The sequence below is a fragment of the Plectropomus leopardus genome, chromosome 6, assembly GCF_026936395.1.
Source record: "Plectropomus leopardus strain MGB_pleo_1.0 chromosome 6, ASM2693639v1, whole genome shotgun sequence".
Taxonomy (NCBI): domain Eukaryota; kingdom Metazoa; phylum Chordata; class Actinopteri; order Perciformes; family Serranidae; genus Plectropomus; species Plectropomus leopardus.
In genome coordinates this window covers 13,457,789-13,480,105 of record NC_142181.1, presented here as the reverse complement: position 1 = coordinate 13,480,105, position 22,317 = coordinate 13,457,789, and the positions used below count along the sequence as shown (strand labels likewise).

Sequence of the window (22,317 nt, the reverse complement as noted above, 5' to 3'; positions counted from 1 at the left end):
GAGGGTGAGATGCATTCATTCACACAAAGGCCCTCCTCGGGCCCTCTCTCTCTCTCTCTCTCTCTCTCTCTGCCACCTCATCTACTGAGAGGGCCAACAACTGGCCCTCACACCGGCCCTTTGTGCCTGTTAACCTCCACATTTATTTACCCTCCCACTTGTCCCTCTTGCATTTTCTCTAGATCCTTATTTCTAAACACTTGATTTCTTCTTTTTTTCCCCCTCTCACTTCTTAGATTCTATTCTGCTCTGTCAACTCTACTCTGTTCTATTGTATTACGCACATTATAATATGCAAGCCTTGAAGGTGAAACTAAAGAGGTAACAACCCTGTCGGCCAATATCTATAGCAAGATCTGTAAGGTGTGTGTGTGTGTGTCTGTGTATGTTTGCGTTTCTTCCTTGCACAAATACCCAGAAAGGCACATGCTCTGTATTCACCTCTATCCTCATTTTTTTACCACTCACACACACACAGTCACACAGACTCACACACATGCACACACACAGGGCGGACTTTCTGGCTGCTGATTAATGACAGTCATTTGTCAGGCAGAGGTGGATAAAACAGTGAATATTATCTTTGTGCTAAGGGCCAGAGCACATCGCACTCTCCCCCTCGTGTCTTTCATAAGTGGTTGAACACAGCGGCACGCCGGGACACGCAGACAGCCAGGCAGCCAGCAGATCTATTCTCATTACTTCTCTATTAGGACATCAGCTTCCACTGATCAGGCCCTACATCTTTATACCGACATCAGAGAGAGAAGGAGCGGTGGATGAAGGGTAGAGAGGAGAGGAAGAATGACAGAGAAGGGAGAACGAGAAGAACTTTATAAAGGAGGGGGAAACTGGACATTTCTGAATTTGATTAATATAAGTTTAAATTGTCCTATTTGGAGAGTCATAGTCTACTACTCCCATGGTAAATGGCATTTATCTGCCCTTATGCTGTCCTTCAGGGAAGAGATTACCAGATTTGCTTTGCTTTGACCTCCTGAATCAGAGGCAGTAATGAGAAAAGGACGAAATGTAAACAGTCCAAGTTTTCCTGGTAATTTTTAAAATTTATTTTCTGAGAAGTAAACGTGCTGTCTGAAAAACTATGCAGAAAAAATATGATGGAGATTTTTCACTGAAATGATAAGATGCCATTTCTGCAATCCTCAATCCCTGAGAGTCTAGAAATATTGTTAGTATCTGGCTCTCATACTGTAAACTTTTTGGGGGGATGAAAAAAACACAATGAGACACCAACACTAATAAATGCATTCAGTAGAAATGCATTGCTGATAAGGAGAAAATGTTTGTCAACCATATCTGTATGGTTCAGCACGATACTGAGAGCTACGGACAGGCAATTGTTCCAACTTTTTGAGACATGTTCAACGCAAATCAAAACAAACTCATTTTAATGACAGCATTATCAGAACTCCTTTGTGGCTGAGATTACGATGATACACACTGCACTTTCTATCGGAGGTCCCTGCCTTGGTCTTTCCTGTGTGAATGTTTGAACAGGACAAACACAACGCTGAGTAAGTCAGCACCCTATCACTGACAGAAAGGCATGGAAGAATCTGGACACAAATATTTAATGTTCCCCATCTTAAGTGGCTCGGCATCAAAAACCTCAAGGTGAGAGAGTGTGACTTGTTATTTCATTGGAAAATAACAAGGTGAAGTGACTACAGCAAAGTCAGAGTAAAGACAGAAAGGGAGATTAGCATGTTTGTATGACATGCACAGAAAGGTATCATTGTAATGGTGATATGTTGAGAAAATAAGTTTTCAAGAGTGAGTTATTAGCCAGATATTAAGTATCTTATCCAGTGATTTCCCAGCAAGGATGCATCATAATTTAAATGTATTTAATTACCAGAAATGTTCAGTACTAAAAGTTAGTAAGATAGATGTCTCAAATGTTTTCTCAAAGCATAACAGGCAGGTTAAGGTTGGTCAACCAGCTTCAAAGTGCAAAGTTCAATCTCATGCTTTGACCTCTGACTCTCCTTTAACCCTTTGTGCCCTCAACTGACTCTTCATCAGGGTGAAACACATCCACCTGGAACCAAAACTGCCCATAATAAAACATGGACTTAGGTGTGATTCCTTGCTTGTCCTCAGACTTAAACAAAAAGAAACAAGGGTTGAAAAAAAAACACCACTTTTTCTCTCGTTCCAGTCCTTTCTCTCTTCTAACTGTCCCCATTTCTTTCTCTGTGTCTCCCAACTATGCAGCCAATAAATAGCGCAGCATGCTTAGTTATTTCCTCATTGGGACAGACAGAGAATGAGAGGTGGGGCTGAGTGCCACTGCCCCTATATGCACCTGACTGCCGTAAATCACCGCCACAGCGGTCCCATCTTCATGCTGGAGATTTAATGAACTACCGCGGGCTTTTTATGCCTCTTAAGGCTCGCTGAGTGACCACTTTGTAGTTGTTCAGAAGAGAGGCGACGCTGCCTCTGCCCACTAAATCTTCCCTGTGCCACCGAGGATAAAATCTCCCTTTATTCATGGGCTATTTACCAGATCCAGATTTATTATGGGGGGTACTCTAACAAAAGGGGGGTGAGAGACAAAACTCCTACTCCCCTCCTCCCCCCAAGGCAGGCTGTGATAGAGACCTGGGAGCCCAACGACTCATCCTCGTTGGGCTTGTTTGGTGGTGAGGGGTGGGGGTGCCTGTTTTTTGTTTTTTTTATAGGGTAAAAGTGCAGTAGGGAACTCGGTGTGCCTTTTCTTAATGAGTGCACAAATGAGGGCCTCAGGTATGTAGCAGGCACGCATACACACATATTTATGCATGCAGATGTATCTGGGCACTCAAACAGGATTATATAAGTTTAAAAATGCATACACAACATACATCCCATCTGTCCCCTCACTGACCTACGGGTACCATGTTGCCATGGTAATGACTTTTTAAGCCTCTCGCTGTGTTGGCTAGCTGAAGGGTCATGGGTGACAGGTCAAAGAGAAACTTATAGATACATGACCTTTGTGCTGGCTTTGTCAAAAGACCTTAACAAACTCCCTTGAATGTCTTCACTCCAAAAACTCACTGCCTTAAGTATTCACGTGCAAATGCACACGTGCACACCGTCAAGAGCGTATAACTCTAAACCGTACGCTGACGAAGATGTGTCTACACATTTGCTCCCTCAAGGCTGAGCATGAAAACACCTTTCTGCATTTCATCCCTGTGGCATTAATAAGGCTAACGGCTAATGCTAGCAGCTCACCTGTCTTTGTTCTGCAGTCTCACTGCTGCCTGCTGCCACTTGTTCCATGCAGTTCATGGACTTTGCTGACCCAGCATTGACCCTGTTGCATTGTGTCTCCTTGTCCCTCTTGAATAGACCCTACACCCTCCTCCTCCTCCCCTGGAAGGGAGGTGCCCTCCACTGCTCCCAACTCCTCCTTGGGTCTTTTTGTGTTTCTCTGCTATTTCAGCCCTGTGCCAGGCTGCTATCTGCCTCAGGTGCATCACTGCCTTCAGCCTACTGACTCCTGAACTATCCTTATCATAATCATGCCGCTTGATCTCTATCATTTTGAGCCTCTGTCATTTTCTTCCCCTGAACTCATTAAGCTCAATTTCTTCCCCCTTCCAATAAAACTCGAATACAAACAGTTTGAAAGTGACGGGCAATCTGTTTTTTTGATCTAGTCCTCAGGCCCAAAAGGGGAAAAAAGACAACTGTGAACAGCACTGAGACCTATTACAACAAACACACAAATCACTGTATACTTCCTCACGGCTCATCCAAGAATAACCACACAACTCAAGTGTTTCTGAGCAAAACAAGTCCTTACGGACTTCAGCAGACTTTTCCAGGCTTCTCTGCCACTTTCTCATTAGTAGCATGAAAGACGCCTGCCGGAAACACCACTGGTGCATGGACACAGCTGTGAGCTTTTGAGTTCTAGCAAAAGTTTTGCTCAATAATAATTCATAAAAAGGAGCGAGCAGATTAATTACTGAATTTGATCTCGCTGGAGAAACTCTCTGAGAATTTAAAGTTAGCAGAGATAAGGGGGACATCAAACAGCCACATGTGTTTGCTTATTTTTAAAAAGCTGGGACTTGTTATCAGGGCTGGGCAGGACTTTAGGCTCCACACATCTTGTTGTTGTGGAGCCTTTCTAGTCTTGAGTGTGCTGAGGAGATGGGGGGGTAGTGGTTAATGGCAGTAGTGGTGTGTGTATGTGTGTATGATGGGGCTTGAACCCTGCTGTTACCCTCCCACCCTCCCCTGCACAGGCAGGGGCCGGTGTCTGGATGGGTGCCAGAAGTTCTGAACTAATATTCACAATAATGTTCCTGCTCCGAGGGGCCAGCGACAGAAAACACTGTGGAGTCGTGCCAGCTTTAACTCCCCTCCTGTTCTCCTCTTTCCACTGCCCCACCGCACCTCCCTCAGCTTTGGGAGTCTCTCTTTCTGTAGTTCTAGCCTTCTTGTTTTCTCTCTCTCTTTAACCATTTTTAAAGCTTATGGCAGAGTGAAGTATGTTCACTGATGTACTGTATTTGTGTGTTTGCTGTGTCCCAACATTGTTATTACAGCGTCATGCAAAGTCTACTGTACGTATGCACACAGCTGCTGCTCCATCTGTGTTTCTCTGTGGTCTGTTGCCAGTGTGAACATTTTTCTGTGATTAATAACTGAAATGGCAACCATTGTCAAGTGATCATATTTTTTAATTGCATCAAGAATACTTCACTATATACGTCAGTGAATATTGTTGCCATTAAGGATGGGCATGACTACTTGAGTTACTTTGGACATCAGTATTTCTTCAACATATAGAGTAATCTCCTGCATGTGAACATGACTTTTATATATTTTTTAATTTATGATTTGAAATGGATAAAACCTTATTTCATTGTAGCACTGCATGCAGTATATTGCTCCACTCAGTGCTTCCTTGCCTTGCTGTTGCTTTCTCTCTGTGTTTATCATGAGACCACTGCTGCAAGACTTCAGCTCAGTGTCACACACAGTGAAGGGGCTAACTGTTGGCATTACACGACTAAATACTACCTTATAGTCATTACCGGGACAGAGTCAAGCCATTTGGATGTTGGTTTGAGTTTGTTGGCACCGTAATCGTGTCGGATGTAAGCTACTGCTGCTGTCTTAGCTCATGCTAAACAAGGCAAGCATTGATCTGACTGAAAGAATAGCGGTCGTTCAGCGCTGTGTCTAATGGCAGTGACAGTAAGTTTGCTTATTTGTCTTGTGTTAGCTTTGAATTTATGGTTTAATAGGTCATTTAAAACCTGTCTGCTAAATTAATTTAAAATTGAACCTGTTTTTTCATTGTTGGCCAATTGCTAGTTCTGAGGTAAGAATTCATTTTATTTGAGTACTTGAGTACTATATACTAATTAGATGTGAAAACTCAAATATAGAAGTACCCTAAAATGCCTATCCTTTGTTGCCATAATAAATTATATTTTAAATTCTGTTGATTCATGGCAAAAGACATACAGTGCTTTGAATTACATATTAATTAACATTGTATAAAAATATATTGCAGTGTAGAATTACTACACACAACAAAAATAAAAAGTGACAAAATGATCACAACACTCATACAGCTGCTGTAAAGAGACGGGACATGGCAATCAGTGTTTTGTGTATCATAACAGTTTGTGTTTACCATACGGTGTCATTAGAGAGAATACATAAACCAGCATTTTAAGCACATGATTTGGCACCGTGTGGAGATCTGTCATGTTGCAAGTATCTCAGTGCTGAATGCCAGATCGCTGTAATCAGTGACCAATAGCTGCATTTGTGATGAAGCTACCCTCAGCGTTCTTTTTCCAAGACGCCTTCCCATTATTTCTCCTCCCTCTACAGTATGTATGACATCAAGTCAAATCCCAAGGTGCACTTTAGCCATATCTCACAGTTCCTAAATTCTCATCTAACACAATGGAGGTTCATGTACTTATGTGACCCAACCAGTGATCCCTGAATGGTAATTCTGTCTCAGACTTGTATTGAATATGGCCTTTGGCTCACTTCACAGCACACCAGTGGAGAACCAGTGTTTTATTGCACTCTCTATATTTGTATGTTGGTGTATGTGGAGCAGGGAGACAGAGATGTACTGTATCTCCTCTGAGCCATCTCCTCTCACTCCTCTTTATGGACCCTAATCACACCAGAGGCATTTATCTTAGCATTGTGTGTGTGTCTGTATGCATGCAGAATGTTTGCGTGTGCAGGATGGGTTGTCTATGTCCATATATGTCTGTATGTGCGGGTCCATGAGTCTGAATGTGCATGTGTATGTTTGTATGTGTATGTCAGAGGCATGCTGCACCTAACCTCCCTCAACCACCCTACTGATTGTTCCACTGATGACAGAATGCATCACACCCCCCCGCACCCCAAAAAAACTGATGATGCTGTCGCCCTGAAATCCCTTTTGTAGCCTTACCATCGCGAATCACCATAAATAACCATGACATCATCCCATTCTTATCTATGGGACGTCCCATGCTGATCGATAGCAAGGCTCCTACAGTGTAAATAGCTTCTAATGCCCCATCTTCCCCTTCAAATAGGTCTACATTATTTATGATGGCTGTTAGGTTACCAGTCCAGGACACAATTTATTTCACCCCACCCCTGCTCCCATTATACCACTGCTTTTGACTCTTGACGGGGAGACTGGGGCATGGGGTGGGAGATTGAGGGGGGGGGCATTCATTGGAAAAAAAGAAGAAAAAAAAAAAAGCTCATGCCTGTGTTTTCAGAAAGCATCTTAAAAATCCACATCCACCTTAAACTCCAAGTGAGGTCCAATAGGCTCATCACTGGGATAGGTTGTGAGAAGAGGAGGGAGGAGGAAAAATGAGGAGGAGCGAAAGTGGACCTGAGTGCTGCCTGGTCCCACCCTGTGGTAACGATGGGGCATCTGTTACTCAGATGACAGTGAGAGTGGCAGGCCTATTTGCGCGGCCGCCGGCGCATTGTGACGGATTGGACAGACAGAGCGGTTGGAGGCTGCGTGGAAATGACAGGCTGCATTTCCATTTGGGTGAAAAATCTGGCTAACGTGGCTAACGTGGCTGGGTGGGTGGGGTGGGTGGGGAGAAAAGGGGGACACATGGGCTGGCCGGGGCCCAGACTGTCTGCTGTTCTCTTGTTGGTTGATCAGTCTAAATTTCCTTGTCAGACATACACATGAAAGCATGACCAAAAGATTTGGCAAAAAATACTTCCACACCTGATACTTGTGTTGAAAAGAATTTTCATTTGCAGTACTTGGTGACAGCAGTATTCCCAGAAAATGTACTAGCACTTATGAAAATTGATGTAAAGATTTAGTTGCATAGGTGCAAAATATATAACTGCCCCACACATAGCCCCACACATGGGAGTAATATGATGTCTATAGTGCATGTGCAATGATATGTGTGTAAGTGAGTTGGTCTGCTTATACTTGCGGAGCTGTGCCAGCTCCATGCTGTTGGATTGAGACAGACATGGCAGAGAGGATTATGGGAATAAAGTATATCAACAAAGACAGTTTGCTTCTCATAGACACTAGAATAATACAGCATTTCATATTCATCATTTAACACAAACACAAGACCATACACTAAGCAAGCAGCCTTCCCGTGAAAACTTTTATGGCCAAAAGGTTGGGGTGCGAAGACTTATTTCACAAGGGGTGGAAAGACAGATTTTTTTGCTGAGGTGGACAGCTCACTAGTCAGAGAAGAGGGGCAGCGAAGTATTATTCTCCGAGCAAAACCCGTGGGTTTGTGTGTGAGAGCGGCCTGAGGAATGTTCATCCTCACGCCTCATTGGTGTTCTCATTGCTGCGCGCAGATCGAGCAGTGGAGATGGGACACCCTAGATTTACGGGACGTGTCAGAAGCTTCACATCCTCGGGCCCCCTGGGGCCAATCTCCTGTCTTGATCTGGCCTGCAAGGAAAACAGCCGTCCCTCACAGGCTGACAGTGAGGTGGAGCCATCCAAACACACGGGGAGGACGGAGACTGGTGGAAATGAGGAATGTAAAGGAGGGAGGGAGTGATGGAGGGAGGCCACCTTTGGCGAGGCCCGCCGCAGCTCTGGCAGTCCGATTCTTCACACATCACTACACAGTGATGAAATCGCCAAGTTGGGCTCCTGCAGAACTGAAGGCTGATGACTTTATCTTAGCGGAGCAACGTCAATGGGATGTTTCCATGGTGACGTGTACAAACAAACAGTGGCAGATATGATCAAGAACTGCTGTTTAACAGGTGTTCGCATTCAGTAGCTCTTAGCTGTAGTTTAGTCATAGCCTTATTAAACTTACTTAATAAGCAAGAAAAAAAGACTGTGTGCGTGTGTGTATACACTCTTTCTCTTTCCCCCACAATCTCTCTCAGCATCGCTCATAAACCTCAGAATCCTCAAAGAGAGGAGAAGCTCTGTCTGCCTAAAAGCCCACAAAGGCCTTTTTGTCCCCTGCAGGAACTGGTAGCTGTTCAGGAAGTGAAGCCCGGTGCCAGCAGGATGATTTATGGCTCTGTGTCCTGGGTGGTGGTTGGACCTGGTCCCACTGTCACTCAGGGCCAGAGAGAAGCACTGCATGGCCCAATCGGAGGCTGCCCAGAACTCTAAAGACATTACAATGCATGTCATAAAGTGGCTCGGAGGAAAGGGAAGCAGCCATAAAACAGCTTGGAGTAAGAGAACAATTGGAGGAGAGAATACGGATGACACGAACCCTGCTCTCAGAGACTCTGGCCTGGCCTTTCTTGGCATCCTCTCCTCTTTTGGGTTGATGACAAAGCATAATTCGACTGAGAAATTGATTTTGCAATTTTTTCTCATCTGTGCAGAAGACGCTAACTCGTTAGGACTTCACAGGGCTTGCCAGGACTGGAGACAACAATTAGTTTGTTGGAGATGTCAGAAATGGCCACTGAGTTTTGCAGGAAGAAATCCTTTGTGACGGATTGGTGCTGACAGCACAGGCCGACGAGGAGGGAGCGACAGACTCCCAGAGCGCCCTGTGCAGCAAAGGAACCTTTGGGCTGCATTAACCCTTATCTGTGAGCACCGGCGAACAAAGTTCCCTCACAGACTACCTGCTGTAGCCTGGAAAATCCTATTACAGACTGCAGGGGGACACTTGGGAACACTCCACCGGGAAATCTGTCTCCCTCGGCACGTACCAGAGACAGGACATCGAGTTCTCTCTCCAGCTCCTCGGCTCATTCTGCCTCTCTTTCATTCACTCTGACTGATTTAGTCTCTCTCTCTTGTACTCTTCTCTCTCCTTTATCCGTCTTTGTCTCTCTTCTGCCTCATCTATCACTCTTGTTTTCACCCTGTCTAGTTGTCTCATTTTGCCTATCCTATCTTCTCACAGACTACCCTCTCAGTTGCTATGCATAAGCAGGTTTTAAGTCCCTTTTTCATCCCAAGTCACCCCTCCACTCTCTCCCAGGAGGAGAAACACTATCTATTCCCCACCATCTTCGCATGAGTGACCTGCATTTATCTGTGGATTTAAGGGTGACCGCCATTTGTAGAGCTCAATTCCCTGCTCCCTGCTAAAGTTTAAAAAACTATAATGCAAAACACATGAGCGTACAGTATGCAGGATGTCTAATCCAATATATCCCATAAGCATTCCCTTTTTATTGCTCAATTTACATCTTCAAACAATGAACAATGCTGGGTATGAAAAAGATACCCTGCAAAAGCTGCTGTAACGTAATAAGAATAACATTCCTGGAGTCACTGTGAGTGTAAACAAGAAATGTAACTCTGCAGAACACAAATGAAGTCTGATTTGCAGCACATGTAGTCTGAAGTGCCGCATCGAGAGTTCACTTTAGAGAGAACACTTGCAGAAGTGTGGTGATTATTTTGTTTCGTAGCATCCTACACCATTACTATAATAATCTCTCCCATGAATTCTCCAAAAAACATTTTTACGTTTGAAATTATTTTGGTCTTTCCTCTATAATTGTTGGAGCAGGTACAGTAATTCTTAACTTGCTTCAGAAGACAGTATCCACCTACTGAGTTCTCATTATTTAAAAGGAGTACATGTTTATTCTGAACATAATTAAACATCCCTTATTGTAATTATGCAATGACAGAAATTGATGGACTGTGTCATTATTATGCAACCTGAAAGCAATTACAAAACAATTATTGACCAGGAAGTGATCCTGGGCTATTACCATGGTAATTAACCCCATTAAATACAAGAGCCACACTAATTTATAATGTGACCTTCAAACACTGTACAAACTATTAACAAATATGCTTTTAGTTAATTGGCCCTCAGTGCAACAGTCGGCCAAAAAAACTGCTTTTTTGAGTGCAGAGTGATGCCACCGTGACGAGCTGGTCTCAGGTGTGCGGCCATGAGAGCAGTGATGTGTAACTCGCAATAGGGAAAGACATTCAGATCTAAAGCAAATAAAGTAAAAATATTACACTCCAATTAAAGGCCTTGTATTTAAAATTTCACCTGATGTGCAAAAGTACAGCAGTATTACATATTTTAAGTTTGAACACAAAAAGTGAGTATTATGCTGACTGGCCACATAAAGCGCATTATATTATCATATATTTTGTTATTTTATTATAATTGCTGGTACATTACAGCAAAAGGAGGGTTTACAGATTGTAGATTTTTAAAGTGGAGCTATATTTAGCCACTTCTGTGGGGCAGCTATATCTATAACAAAGTATCATATTTTATAAACCTAACATGTTTTTATATATGAAATTATAAAAGCATCCTGTAACTATGGCTGTCAGATAAATATAGAATATAGAATAAAAATATCAGTTAAGGTGAGGTGAGGGACTGCACTTTCTTTCTTTCAACCATGGTAAAGAAAAAGATTTTAAAAAAAGGCAAAATATCGCTGTGGTTTGGCAGTTACCCACCAATGCCAACGCCAACCACCAATACTGCCATAAGTAGGATATTGAGGCTACAGAGTGGTGACTGCAACTGCATCAGAGTCAAAGTAGCTTTTTTTAATGGATTATTAAATTAGCTCAAAAAAAGGGAAAAATTGGGGAGATGACCTCAAACTATGGTGGTGTCATATGGCCATGGTATTGTGGTGATGTGGTTATTGTCACAGCCCTATGTAAAGGTTAAATCCAACATTAGTCGGGATCAGTTCAATGAGCTGTGTGTTACTTTACATGAGGTACTCTCGCCACGAAATTGAACTATAAATTGAACTTGTACTGCTGCTGTTTGTAATAATATTGCTGATACTGGCAGCACAAAGGAGCTAGGTTTACCACCTTTCCATTGACTACTACATCTGCAACACAGTGATTTAATGGCTAAAGTAACCATCAGCCAGTGTAGACGTGAAATACTTATTTATCTCATCATTTAATAATGCCTATCAGTAAACTGGATGCCATCAACCCCACATGCAACACCCTTCCCAAGCAACCTGATGTGGTCCTACCATCTGTCAATCATTCACTCCTCTGCAATCTTGAGCTCTTTGCACTCAATCCCAGGCCACATCTAAGGGGAACAGACAGGGCCAGCTCACAAATATTGACTTTCCAATAACATAAGAGTGCACAGCAGCCTATCATATGGCTCGAATTAAAGCATTATGACATAATAGAGCAAAGTCGGGGTTAAGACCTCATTACTGCCACCCGGGGCCTCTGCTTTCTCTCTCTCTAAACCTGGCAGCTCTCAGTTCTGGTTTTGGACCTGCTCCACTCTAATTGGAGCGGCAATATGGAGTAATTGGAAGAGGGGTACGGTGTTACTGTGCTGAATGTGGCCCGGCCTGCGTTTTTTAGCGCTTAACCCAGTAATAAGCTCTCAAAACCAGACCACACCGTCACATTACCCTTTGAACTGCAGCGCCGAGACAGAGGGGAAATTTTAACATGTGAGTGAATACACACACACACACACACACGCACACACACACGCACACCACAAGGCAGCACGGTCCATATGGGATACATGGATACATAAGTATATTGAGACTGTGACTGTGTGTAGGTTATAATAGCCGTGAGAGAGTGCGGGAGAGTCTGGCAGAGGCTAAGAGGACAGAGGGCCTTGGCTTGTGCCTGTTTGCGCAGCTCTGACCACAGACACAGAGAAAGTGGTTTCGTAGAGGAGTATTAGCTCTTGATTATTTGCGTTAACCGGTACTTAGATTTACTGCCTGGGTAATGCGATCTGACTGGTAGTTAAGCACTAGCAGCAACTCGGGGCAGAAAAGCCAGGACAGAGTTGCTGTTCCCTCTCCGTTTCCCCGGACTGGACCAATAAAAAGCCTGCAAGCTCTGCCCCTGAGTCGCTGTTTCTCCTTCTCTCGAACCCTCCCCATTGGGAAGACATTTGGAAACAATCAGTAGTGTGTTTTAAGGGAAGGCCCTTCCCCTATCAATCCCCCTAGATAAGGTATCTATGAGCCTGGCTCTGTGGCCCCGCACACGGAATTCATCACCTCTGTTTCCTGTACGCTGTTTAGGGGTCCCCTCATTTTCACTCCTATCTGCGCAGAGTGCAGGGGGCACATTGTGTGTGTGTGTGTGTGTGTGTGTGTTGGTGTATGCATACACATTCCAAACACGCTGATTTGTGTGTGTGTAAATGAATAACAGCTCTTTTTTTTAGTCCAGAGGGGCTCTGCAGACAGCTGACGAGGTGCGTTTGATTCGAGTACTCCTATCCTAGGTGGAGTCAGTGCAGTACTCTTGCACACTCCCCTTACTCCTTTCCTACTGTTAACTTAGTATTTTCACTACATTTACTGCCTACATTTACTAATTGTAAATTGAAGAGGCTGTTTTACAATTTTACTGAAAGGTATGGCTTTGAGGCTCTTTGGTAGGCAACATAAAAATTCAAATTTTTGTATTACAATTAATTCAATCTGGTAAATTTTGCTACATGCCACCCTCTCTTCTGTCATTTCTCCTTTTACAGGGTTCCAAGACAGTGGGATTTCAGACTTTTTAAGACTTTTTGTTTAAGTCATTTGGAATTACATTTAAGATCAATTTTACAGACGCCAAAACTAACGGAAAAAAAGCAGGAAACAACATCAGATATTAGATAAGGGCGATTGTTCTGAAAATATTTATTATAAAATAAAACATGACTTTTTGGTGGTATTAATGTGAAAGGCATTTTTTTTTTATCACTTTGAGATTTTACAATGCAACATCAAAGAAACAATAATCCAGAAAAATCACCCTTCCCATGTCTTATCATTTTGAAGGATCTATTTAAGAGGTTTTAACTTATTTTAAATTGATGGATTCAAGGCCTGTAAAGACTTTAAGGATCTGCGGGAACTATTTTTTACTTCCCCTCTGTAAATTATCTAATAACACAGAAATGTCCTAGAAATAATGGCAACTCTAAAACTTCTATTTGTCGTCAAGTTATGAAGTGTACATCTTTCTCTGCAGAGTGCTATAACAGCTGAGGATAAATGATGTAAATGTGTGTTACAAGGCAGTGGCATTTATATCCCGCCGATGAGTCAATGCACCTGCATATAAATTCGATTATATCTGTGTCTGTCTAGACGTTTGTCATTGTGTTATTGAGTTTGCCCTGCATGTGTTTCCGATCAGATCAGCCTCCTTTTTTTCAGCTCAGTGTGTTATGTGTGTGTTTTGACTCCTGCTGTGAGCTATCAGCTAGTTAGATTTTTGTCGGCATCCCGACAGGTCGGATATAATGGGGGGAGAAACACGCCCCCCTCTGAGTTTTTCAAACAGGTGAACTCCTCATCCCTCCCTTTCTCGACCTCCTTCCTCAATCAAACAAGTCCTTCCATTCACTTCGGATCTAATAAGACCCATGACCTTTGCCCTGCTTGGATGGACCCCTGACGGGAGCCTCCTTCACCTGGTATTGTGCTGCTGGCTACACCTTCCTACTGGCATAGCCCCCACTCATGCCTGCCTTTGTCCTTCTGCAATTCGCTCTGACTTTGTTCAGTTAGTTAACCTAGCTTCCCCTCCCTGCTGGGAACTCAGACAGAGAGAGGGAGGAGGAGGGGGTGAGGGGGGGCAGCACTAAGGAGTGAGGAGAAATTAGAAATTTGTATCCTTTCTTTCCCCGTCATCACAGAAGAGTAGCCTCTGGACAAAGTGGAGGATTTGACTTACCCTGCACTTTTATAGGGATCTCCTCTCACATTTTACGTGACACTCTGTCTCTATGAATGTGTCTCATCTTCTCTCTCACATGAGAATAGAACATCAGTAACCCCCCCCACACACACACACAAGCCTCATCCAGCACCAACAAACAACAGATTAACCCAAAGACAGGGATTACCAATCAACTGAGAAGCAGGGAGACGGACTCCCAGCTTGTTTTGTCTTTGGGATTTCTGAATGGACATCACTCCCGTCCAAGACAATCAAGCTCCAGTTACACTGAATGGGGAGCTCATCTCCCTTGCAGACACCAGGAGACACAAAAGCAGACAGACACACGTGGCTGAAGGCATTATGGGGCCGCACACTCTGCACCATGTCAAGAATTCAGAGGCCATGGGTGTTTTGGCAACTTGGCAGGTTAAGACACTTGATATTTACTTGCCATGACTGTGGCTGATTCAATTCAGTCAATTCTTCAAATGATTAAATAAAAAACTATAAACAACTAAAATGTTGCATATGACGGTTATTTTTGGGAAGAGCTTACTGGCTTCAGCTTTTGAAAGACTTAAGCTTGACTTATGCCTGACTCGTCCCCAACAGTTGTGAGTGTCCATGCGGCCAAAGTGACATCACACCATCAGATATGACCCTTTGCGCTGGTCCCTTGTGGAGGGTTTCTTTGCCTGTCCATGCACGTCTGACATTTTCAAACTACGCAGATGCAGATGGGCACAGATCCATGCTGTAGAGGTGAGTTCTCGATACACTACAGTTTGGGAGCATATTGGTTTTCTACGAGAAAAAATAAACTGAGCCTTTACTGTGATGGTTGTTGTGACATACATTGTTTCAGACACCTGGGGTGACTATGTTAATCATAGTAAGTTAAAGCAGGGAAGATATGGTAGAGACAGTTTGAAGCATTTTATACAACCCAAATGAGTGACAAAGATGTCGATATAAGATCATTCTGGAAAACCCCAAATTACAGTCAATACCAGCAATTGCTTTGACAGCAAATGGTACCGTATTCACTTTCTACAATATATGCCCATTGCAACTACAGTATGGACTAAGGTTATGAAAACATCATGGTGCAAATAACTATGATCACGATGTAATTAGTTAAATCATCAGAGATTTCTCTAATGTGAACACAATTCTTGGGTTGAGACTGTCCTCTTAAAAACGAACTTATATGTCCTTTTTTACAAGCCGAAACTACAACCCATATTTTTGATTATTGTTAGGTGGCGACCTCTAGTGTACATAGTAAATATTATGAAGCAAAGGAGGAAGTCAGGTGACGTAGCATAAAGAGTGGGAGGGAGGTGAGTTAAATAAGTAAAACAAACGTAGGACTTTCACCCAGGAGACTGGCGTTTGTGTCCCATGTAAAACCAAAAGTCAAGTTATTTTAACAACCTAAGGTAGTATGTTGTAGTATGCTTTAGCATATCACGTGACTTTACCTTAGTAAGAAGTGTACTAATTTTAAGCCAAACCTTTAATTAAATGTTAATTTTGTTGCCTAAATATGTAATTTTGGTGCAACTGCAGCCATTTCACCACATTAACCACTTGGTTAGGGCTGTACAATTAATCAAATTTCAATGACCATTTTAGCTTCCCTTGATTTTCAAAACAAGATCATCTAGATTAAACAATTTTGTGCGGCATGATGAGTCTAACAATGTTGCTCCCGTTTTGTCGTTATCGTTACATAATCGTGAGTTCAATATCAATCAAAATAATCGCGATTATTATTTTTCCCCATAATCAAGCAGCCCTACACTTAGTATGACTTAAACTAGTTCTGTTTTTGTTGTGACTGTCCACAGTTCAGCTTCTAAGCATGCCAATGATATGGCACCCCTGAATACTCACTGCTAAAGACTTCAATAGAAACCTGGATCTAATAATATGAGTGAAAACCCAACAACTATAACTCCAATCTACACCCTCATATCTCTTAGTCCAAGTTAATATTATATACTATGCCTTGGTCTTGGCCTGAATCCAGCAAAACCTTGTGCCTATGACCACATTTGCTTTGCGCTCACATCGCCAACAGTTATCTTACTCCAACTATGTGTCCCAACTAATAGTCTTACACAGCTCAGCAGTGTAGCTGCAGTTAACGAAGGTATAATTAAAGAATATGCGCTTCCGCTCCGGCGCAACTCAACAGTCTCTAAGTCCAGAACATTCTGTCTACATGGTGAGACATTTCCCTCCTCGCACTATCCGGTTGCAAACAACAGGTTTTAATGGTCTTTATTGTCTTCGTTACAATTCATCAAGTGCAAATGAGACCCAAGTGTATGCTGTGAATGGCTCCTTCATAATTACACACAGTGTCTCAGCAGCCAGTCCGTGCTCTTCTCATGAGAGAGAACAGGTCCCACAATGATGTCAGCGCAGTCGTTGTGTTCATGCAGCACAATGCATTGACAACGCCATTCACATCGCCTTTGCAGACGCAGGACTTTTTCACTTTGAATTTCTAAAAAACGATATGTGTGTGTACGTGTGTGTGAAAATGCGAAGATGTGTGTCCATTGAGGGGTGCTTGAGTGACAGAGAGGTTCATCCCTTGCGCCGGCCTTTCTAAGCACTGCTGTGGGCAGGGCCATCTCCGCTGACAGTGGATGGGATGTGGCAGGGGCTCAGGGATTAAGAGGCTTTTGGGAGGACCGAGAGTGGCTCTTTCTCCCTGTGACAGAGAGAGGTGACAGGCCGTCAGCGCACAGGGGACAGGCGGACAGCCAGCCAGAGACATCTGCATTCATTCAGGACAGCGGCTTATCCATGGACAAAAAACACGCCCTCTTGAAACGCCCTCCATCCACGCTCTCCATCCACGCTCTCACACTCTGTCTTGCGCACACATAAACACTAAACCCTGATTCCAGGATCTTTCCTGGAGTTCACACTGTATGTACATGTAAAAGGCAAAATAGCAAATAAAGTTACTATAGTTGATCTACAGTTGAAAGACTGCCTGAAAAGTCTTGTTTTTTCTGCTCTTTGTAAATATGACAAATCACCCACTGCTAACCATTGGCTACTGGCTGGAGTTTTATGTAAAATTCCAAATTAAAGTTTCCAATCTCACACTTGTGTTATATGTGTTATATGTCTTTTTCTCGACAAATCATTCACAATGCATGGTTTTTAGCCTGCAACAGTTAAAATGATGGGTCTACTCCTGGCCTGACAGCTGCCTCTCCTCCTTCCATCCTTCCATCGTCTCATGACCATGAGGTTGAGAAGACAGGCAGACCCAGGAAAGGCCCTGCCCAGCCACCTAATCCTCTACTCCCATTCACCATCACTGCTAATCTCCTTCACCACCTCCCCACCACCACCACTACCACCAACTATCGCCTCCACCTTCACCTCCGCCTCTCACTCAAGAGGTGCACAAAGGCCCTAAAGCGCCCCTGTCCCGCCCCACTCTCCATCCCAACCCCTTTCGCACCCCTAACCTGCTCCGCCCATCACTCCTACAGCAGGAGGCACCCAATATTCTAAGCCCAGGACGCATAATCCCGTGGGGCTGTGAGTTTGGGTGAGCCCAAAGGCTCATTGAGTGCTGGATAACTCTCTCCCGCACTCTAACTCTCTGTCTTATTGTTGCCGCTGCTGAGAAGAGGACAGACACAAATGGAGTTTGAATTTCAATGTGCCTAACGACTCAGAGAGAGAGACAGCAGAATATGGACTGGTGGGCATCCAGGCGTTAAGAGTATTTTCAAGGAAGCCCTGGAGAAATACATGCAAATACTGTGGCCAAGTGCAGGCCCCTTCATCCCCATTCTGTTACATGAGAGATTTTTATTTCTATTTTCATTATGTAAGGGATATTATTCAGAACATTCTGGGATAACAAACTCAGTACCTAACCATCTGTAATTTGATTTTTTTCAGCTGTTGCACATGTTAAAGCCAAGACCAAAATAATAAGATGTAATAGAAAATATGATAATGATAATTGTAAAGAAATTAGTCATCAGCTATATCCTGTTGGATTTTTACCAAGGTTGAGGTTGGGGTGGGGGGAAAAAAATCAATATTTTTGCATGGCAATACCGTATTAATACACAGACACGTGTATCAGTGTCAGTTTTTTTGTAATATAAATGATTAACATTACAAATACAAATTCAACTTTTGGTAGCCTGCTATAATAATATCATTAACTGCTTTTTCAGTTCACTGGACATAATTTGGCAATAAAAGTGATTGAAGTGAAATGAACAGAAAATGTTATCTTATAAGACATGTTGAGAAGGTTTTGCCCTGCGGACATTATTTGCAATAGAACAAGTTTTATAATAAGTGATAATAAGTAATTAAATCATAATATATATCGCAATACATGTTTTCCCAATACTAAGAATACCGTAACACATTTAAAATCGCAATAATATTAATTTGTGACTTAAATATTGTAATAATATAATTTTGTGGGGCCTCTGGTGATTTCCCCAGTTGAGGAGTCACTTCACTTTCCAATTAGATATTCAAAGCTATTTGGATTTATTTTAAACTTGTAAACCTTTTATATTATGTGTTTTTTAATTTAAATACAAATTTAATAAAATAAGTTTAGATTTGAATTTTTTGAAAAAAGTGGTTGAACTGTTGTAGGAAATTAAAGAAATTGTTTTTATTGACACTAATAATATTCAGCTTAGATGATTAAGTTCATAAATGAACTTTAATTCAAACACATTTCAGTCTTATAAAACAATAAACTTTCTAAAAGCAATCACTTATAGATTCGTCTCAGCTCACAAACACACAAACATATGCATACACACTTACACACACACACCAGTGAACATCTGACTACTGGCTCAGTCAGCACTCCAGCTCTGCATACGATAGTGTAGGTGAGCGTCTCAGCCTGACAGACCCCTCACTGCTGCCTCTCTGCCTCTTATTTACTGAAGCTATCTTTCCCATAAGTCACCATTCCTGTATTCATAAAGCATCATGAACGCCATAACTCACTCTTCCCCTTTATGAATAAAGCCCCCAAATTTATGGTGATGGCTCTGAGGAACGGTGGCCTCCCTAGTGACAAACTTCCCCCAGTCTGTCACCACTGGCCTGGGCCGCTCAGGGCCCTCCATCAAACGCTCCAGATGGGAGCGCCACTTTAGCGTTCCCCGGTCGGTGACATCACCTCGCCGCGCCGCACGGAATTGATGATGAAAGCAAACATATCTATCTTCACTCACATTTACCAAATCAATTTTATTTTTACAGACCCTCCGCAGGCTTATTGGCATATTGACGGTTTGCAGGCGGGAGGGAGGGGGGAGCAATGGGCGAGGGATGGTTAACGGGTGGGCATGGGAGACGAGAAGGGGGGGGGGTCAGGAGGGCTTAATGGCGTTTACCATATTTAATGCAGAGGGATGTCATCACTGAATATCCATTCTGAATAATGTGGCATTTCATCATAAATTCTTTACAACTTATTTACTTAATGGAAAGAGTTATGGCTCGCTGTCAGGGTGGTAATTAAACATTGTGATACAGTGCTGCCTCGCCAGGATCCCATCTTTCCCCTCCATACTCCCACCCGCCTGCCCCCAGACACACTCACACACATGCACACTCACATCCCAGCTCCTCAGCTTTTTAAATACATATTATTATTCAAGCTCCCCATAAATTACCGCCGGATTAAAATTCATGAAACCTCTTTTTCCTTTATTTCCTTCCCTGGGAAAAAGAATAACCCAGAGAGCTTGTTCAACCGGCTGTAAATCTCATTCGAGAGGGACAGAGACTTTTTATTAAGATTGTGCGTTATGAAAATGGGCAAAAGTGAAGAGTTTTTCCTCACTTCCAATTTAAGAGACATTTATATATTGCGCCTCACCCGGCAGTTGATAATGAGGAAGAAGTTGTTTCTTGGAGCAATGTAGTCCAGAGTGAAAAAAAGAAATTTATTTTGGTTTGGTCCGAGCCAAAACCACTGAGTCAGAGCTGATGGGCTGGAGTAATGCTCTATGATGCAAACCCAAAGAGCACCAGTCCAAATCCAAAACTATTTATATGAGCCGAATGTTGATACTTTACCAACACGTTCTCAGTCAGCTCTAAAGTGAAGCACTGAAACGGAAGAATTAGGGAGTCTCTAGCAAAAGGAGGAATGCTGGATTGAATCATCCATTTATTTAAACATGTGACTTTTCACTTCATGAACTGCATGGTCAGCGATTCTTAATGAGCTTGGTTCTGTCCGACAAAGGGACAAAGGCCTGAATATGAAGGACTAAATCCTCACATCCAAATTAGAGAGGATCTATTTCGAGAGACTTAATAAGGCTGATACTCTGCCAGCCCCTTCCTTCTACTCTATAAAACCAGACCAGCATGACACTGACGGAGACCGCATCTAACCTTTGACCTTGTCCTGTGACCCTACCTTCGATTTTTTGTGCCGGCTGACCAATATGTGATTTGCCAATGGCCGCACTGGGTCCCTAACCAGGATGAAAAAGGGATTTATGGCTTTTCATTTTAATTGAGTTAAGAGCACAACCTCGACTCCCTTTCTTTCAGTGGCACTGAGCTAACATTACATCACTGGGCAGCAAAAGGCAACAACAGCCTTGTGGTCACTGGGCTAAATGTGAGTATGACGACATGGGAGGAAATAAAAAGAGGACTGATGTGAATGCTACAGTGTGTATTGGCCAAGGAAACCCTCCCCCATGTTAGAAAGTGTGCTACTGCTGTTGCAGAAAAACCCTATCTGTGATTTTCATGTTTATACTTGAACCAAAGCTTAAGCTGCTCTGTTATAAGTAGAGCAAATTAGTTTAAACCATCTTAATCTATCCCAAAAATCAATGGAAAATACAGAGGCCGGTGCAAAAATGCCCATTTTCTGAATTTTTGATGTTCTAACAGCAGTAGAGCACTTGGTAAAACATTAATTTCTATCAACCCTCTTTGAGTATGAGGTTACCAACTCTGCAAAGCAATCATTTTGCATCACAACAACAGTATGCACACATTCATTCATTATTTTCCTACCTCCCAGCCTTGAGTGGGGTCTCGCAGACAAGGCATATGCTCTCCTTCGTATGGTCCAAAGCGCTCCCCAACGTTTACCCTCCTGCGGCTCCAGATGCCAAGGCCGCTGCCTGGAACTGCTGACTCTCGCAGTTCAAAGTCCAGGGGAATGGGCAAATCTTCTTGGGGCAAAAAGATGCTGTGATGTTGGAATGACAAGTGGTCCTGTGGTGAAGCCTCTTCATCAGAGAGTGGAGGGGACGCTGGGTCCTCTGCCAGGGCTGAAGACGGTGTAGGATCACCATCAGAGCCACAGACATCGTCCAAGATGTCAGAGGGATAGAGGGCAAACTCATCGTCCCCGTCACCTGTGAAAGACACAGAGAGAGTCTCTATGTGAGGGCCATGATCAGTGATATCTTTATAATTGTTGGATTGTTGCAAAATAATGCTGTTAACAGGTTTCCTTTTAGTTAATACGTTTTTGCAACACAAAAAAACTCCAAAGAAGCCTCTAGTCTTTATCTTATTTCACCTACAGAAGACAAATACTTAAAACATACGAAGTGTAAATGTTTAAATGTGTGAATTAAGTTCATCGGTTCATATAAGCAGCAAAGGACAGAAGGTCCTCCAGGTTTGAAACAACAAGTGGGGGTGTCTTTATGTTTTCTTTGAGTGCAGAAATACAGGTTAGGAGAGCATGAAGGGAGCACACTTGGTTCTAATGTCAATGTTTTTCTTTTATCACTGGGTATGTCCCTGGGCTAGGAAACACACAATAGACACATGTGATTTCATATCAAAAAACAAAATAAGTCAAAAACAGGTTTCTCTCATAAAAAGAAAAACTACAGAAGTACCATGGCATGTTTGCCATTTGTTTGAGCTGATGCCAAGGTGGGTAAGCAGGGTCTGCTCAGCATTGTACTGCTCTGATGGTTTTATATTTCCTTTTCCTGAACTCTTTCTCCACAGTGGAGTGAAAACAGAAGGAAGCAAACTGGGGTTAATTGTGAATAGAGTGAAACAGGACATAGAAGTACAACCCTTGAACCCACACTGGGCTTCTTCTGAGTGGCACACGTGGCTGG

General features: G+C 42.9%; 1 protein-coding gene across 13 annotated transcripts in view; it reads right to left on the bottom strand.

The window, feature by feature from the left end:
• Nucleotides 1–22,317, bottom strand: part of mecom (MDS1 and EVI1 complex locus) — a 156,529-nt gene that overhangs the window by 82,000 nt on the left and 52,212 nt on the right. For all 13 annotated transcript variants that reach the window (XM_088078804.1, XM_088078799.1, XM_088078800.1 and 10 more), the window contains one exon: nucleotides 21,245–21,591. In XM_088078804.1, coding sequence (XP_087934930.1) covers nucleotides 21,245–21,280 — 36 coding nt within the window. In that variant the 5' untranslated portion in view covers nucleotides 21,281–21,591. The remainder of the gene's footprint in view (nucleotides 1–21,244; nucleotides 21,592–22,317) is intronic.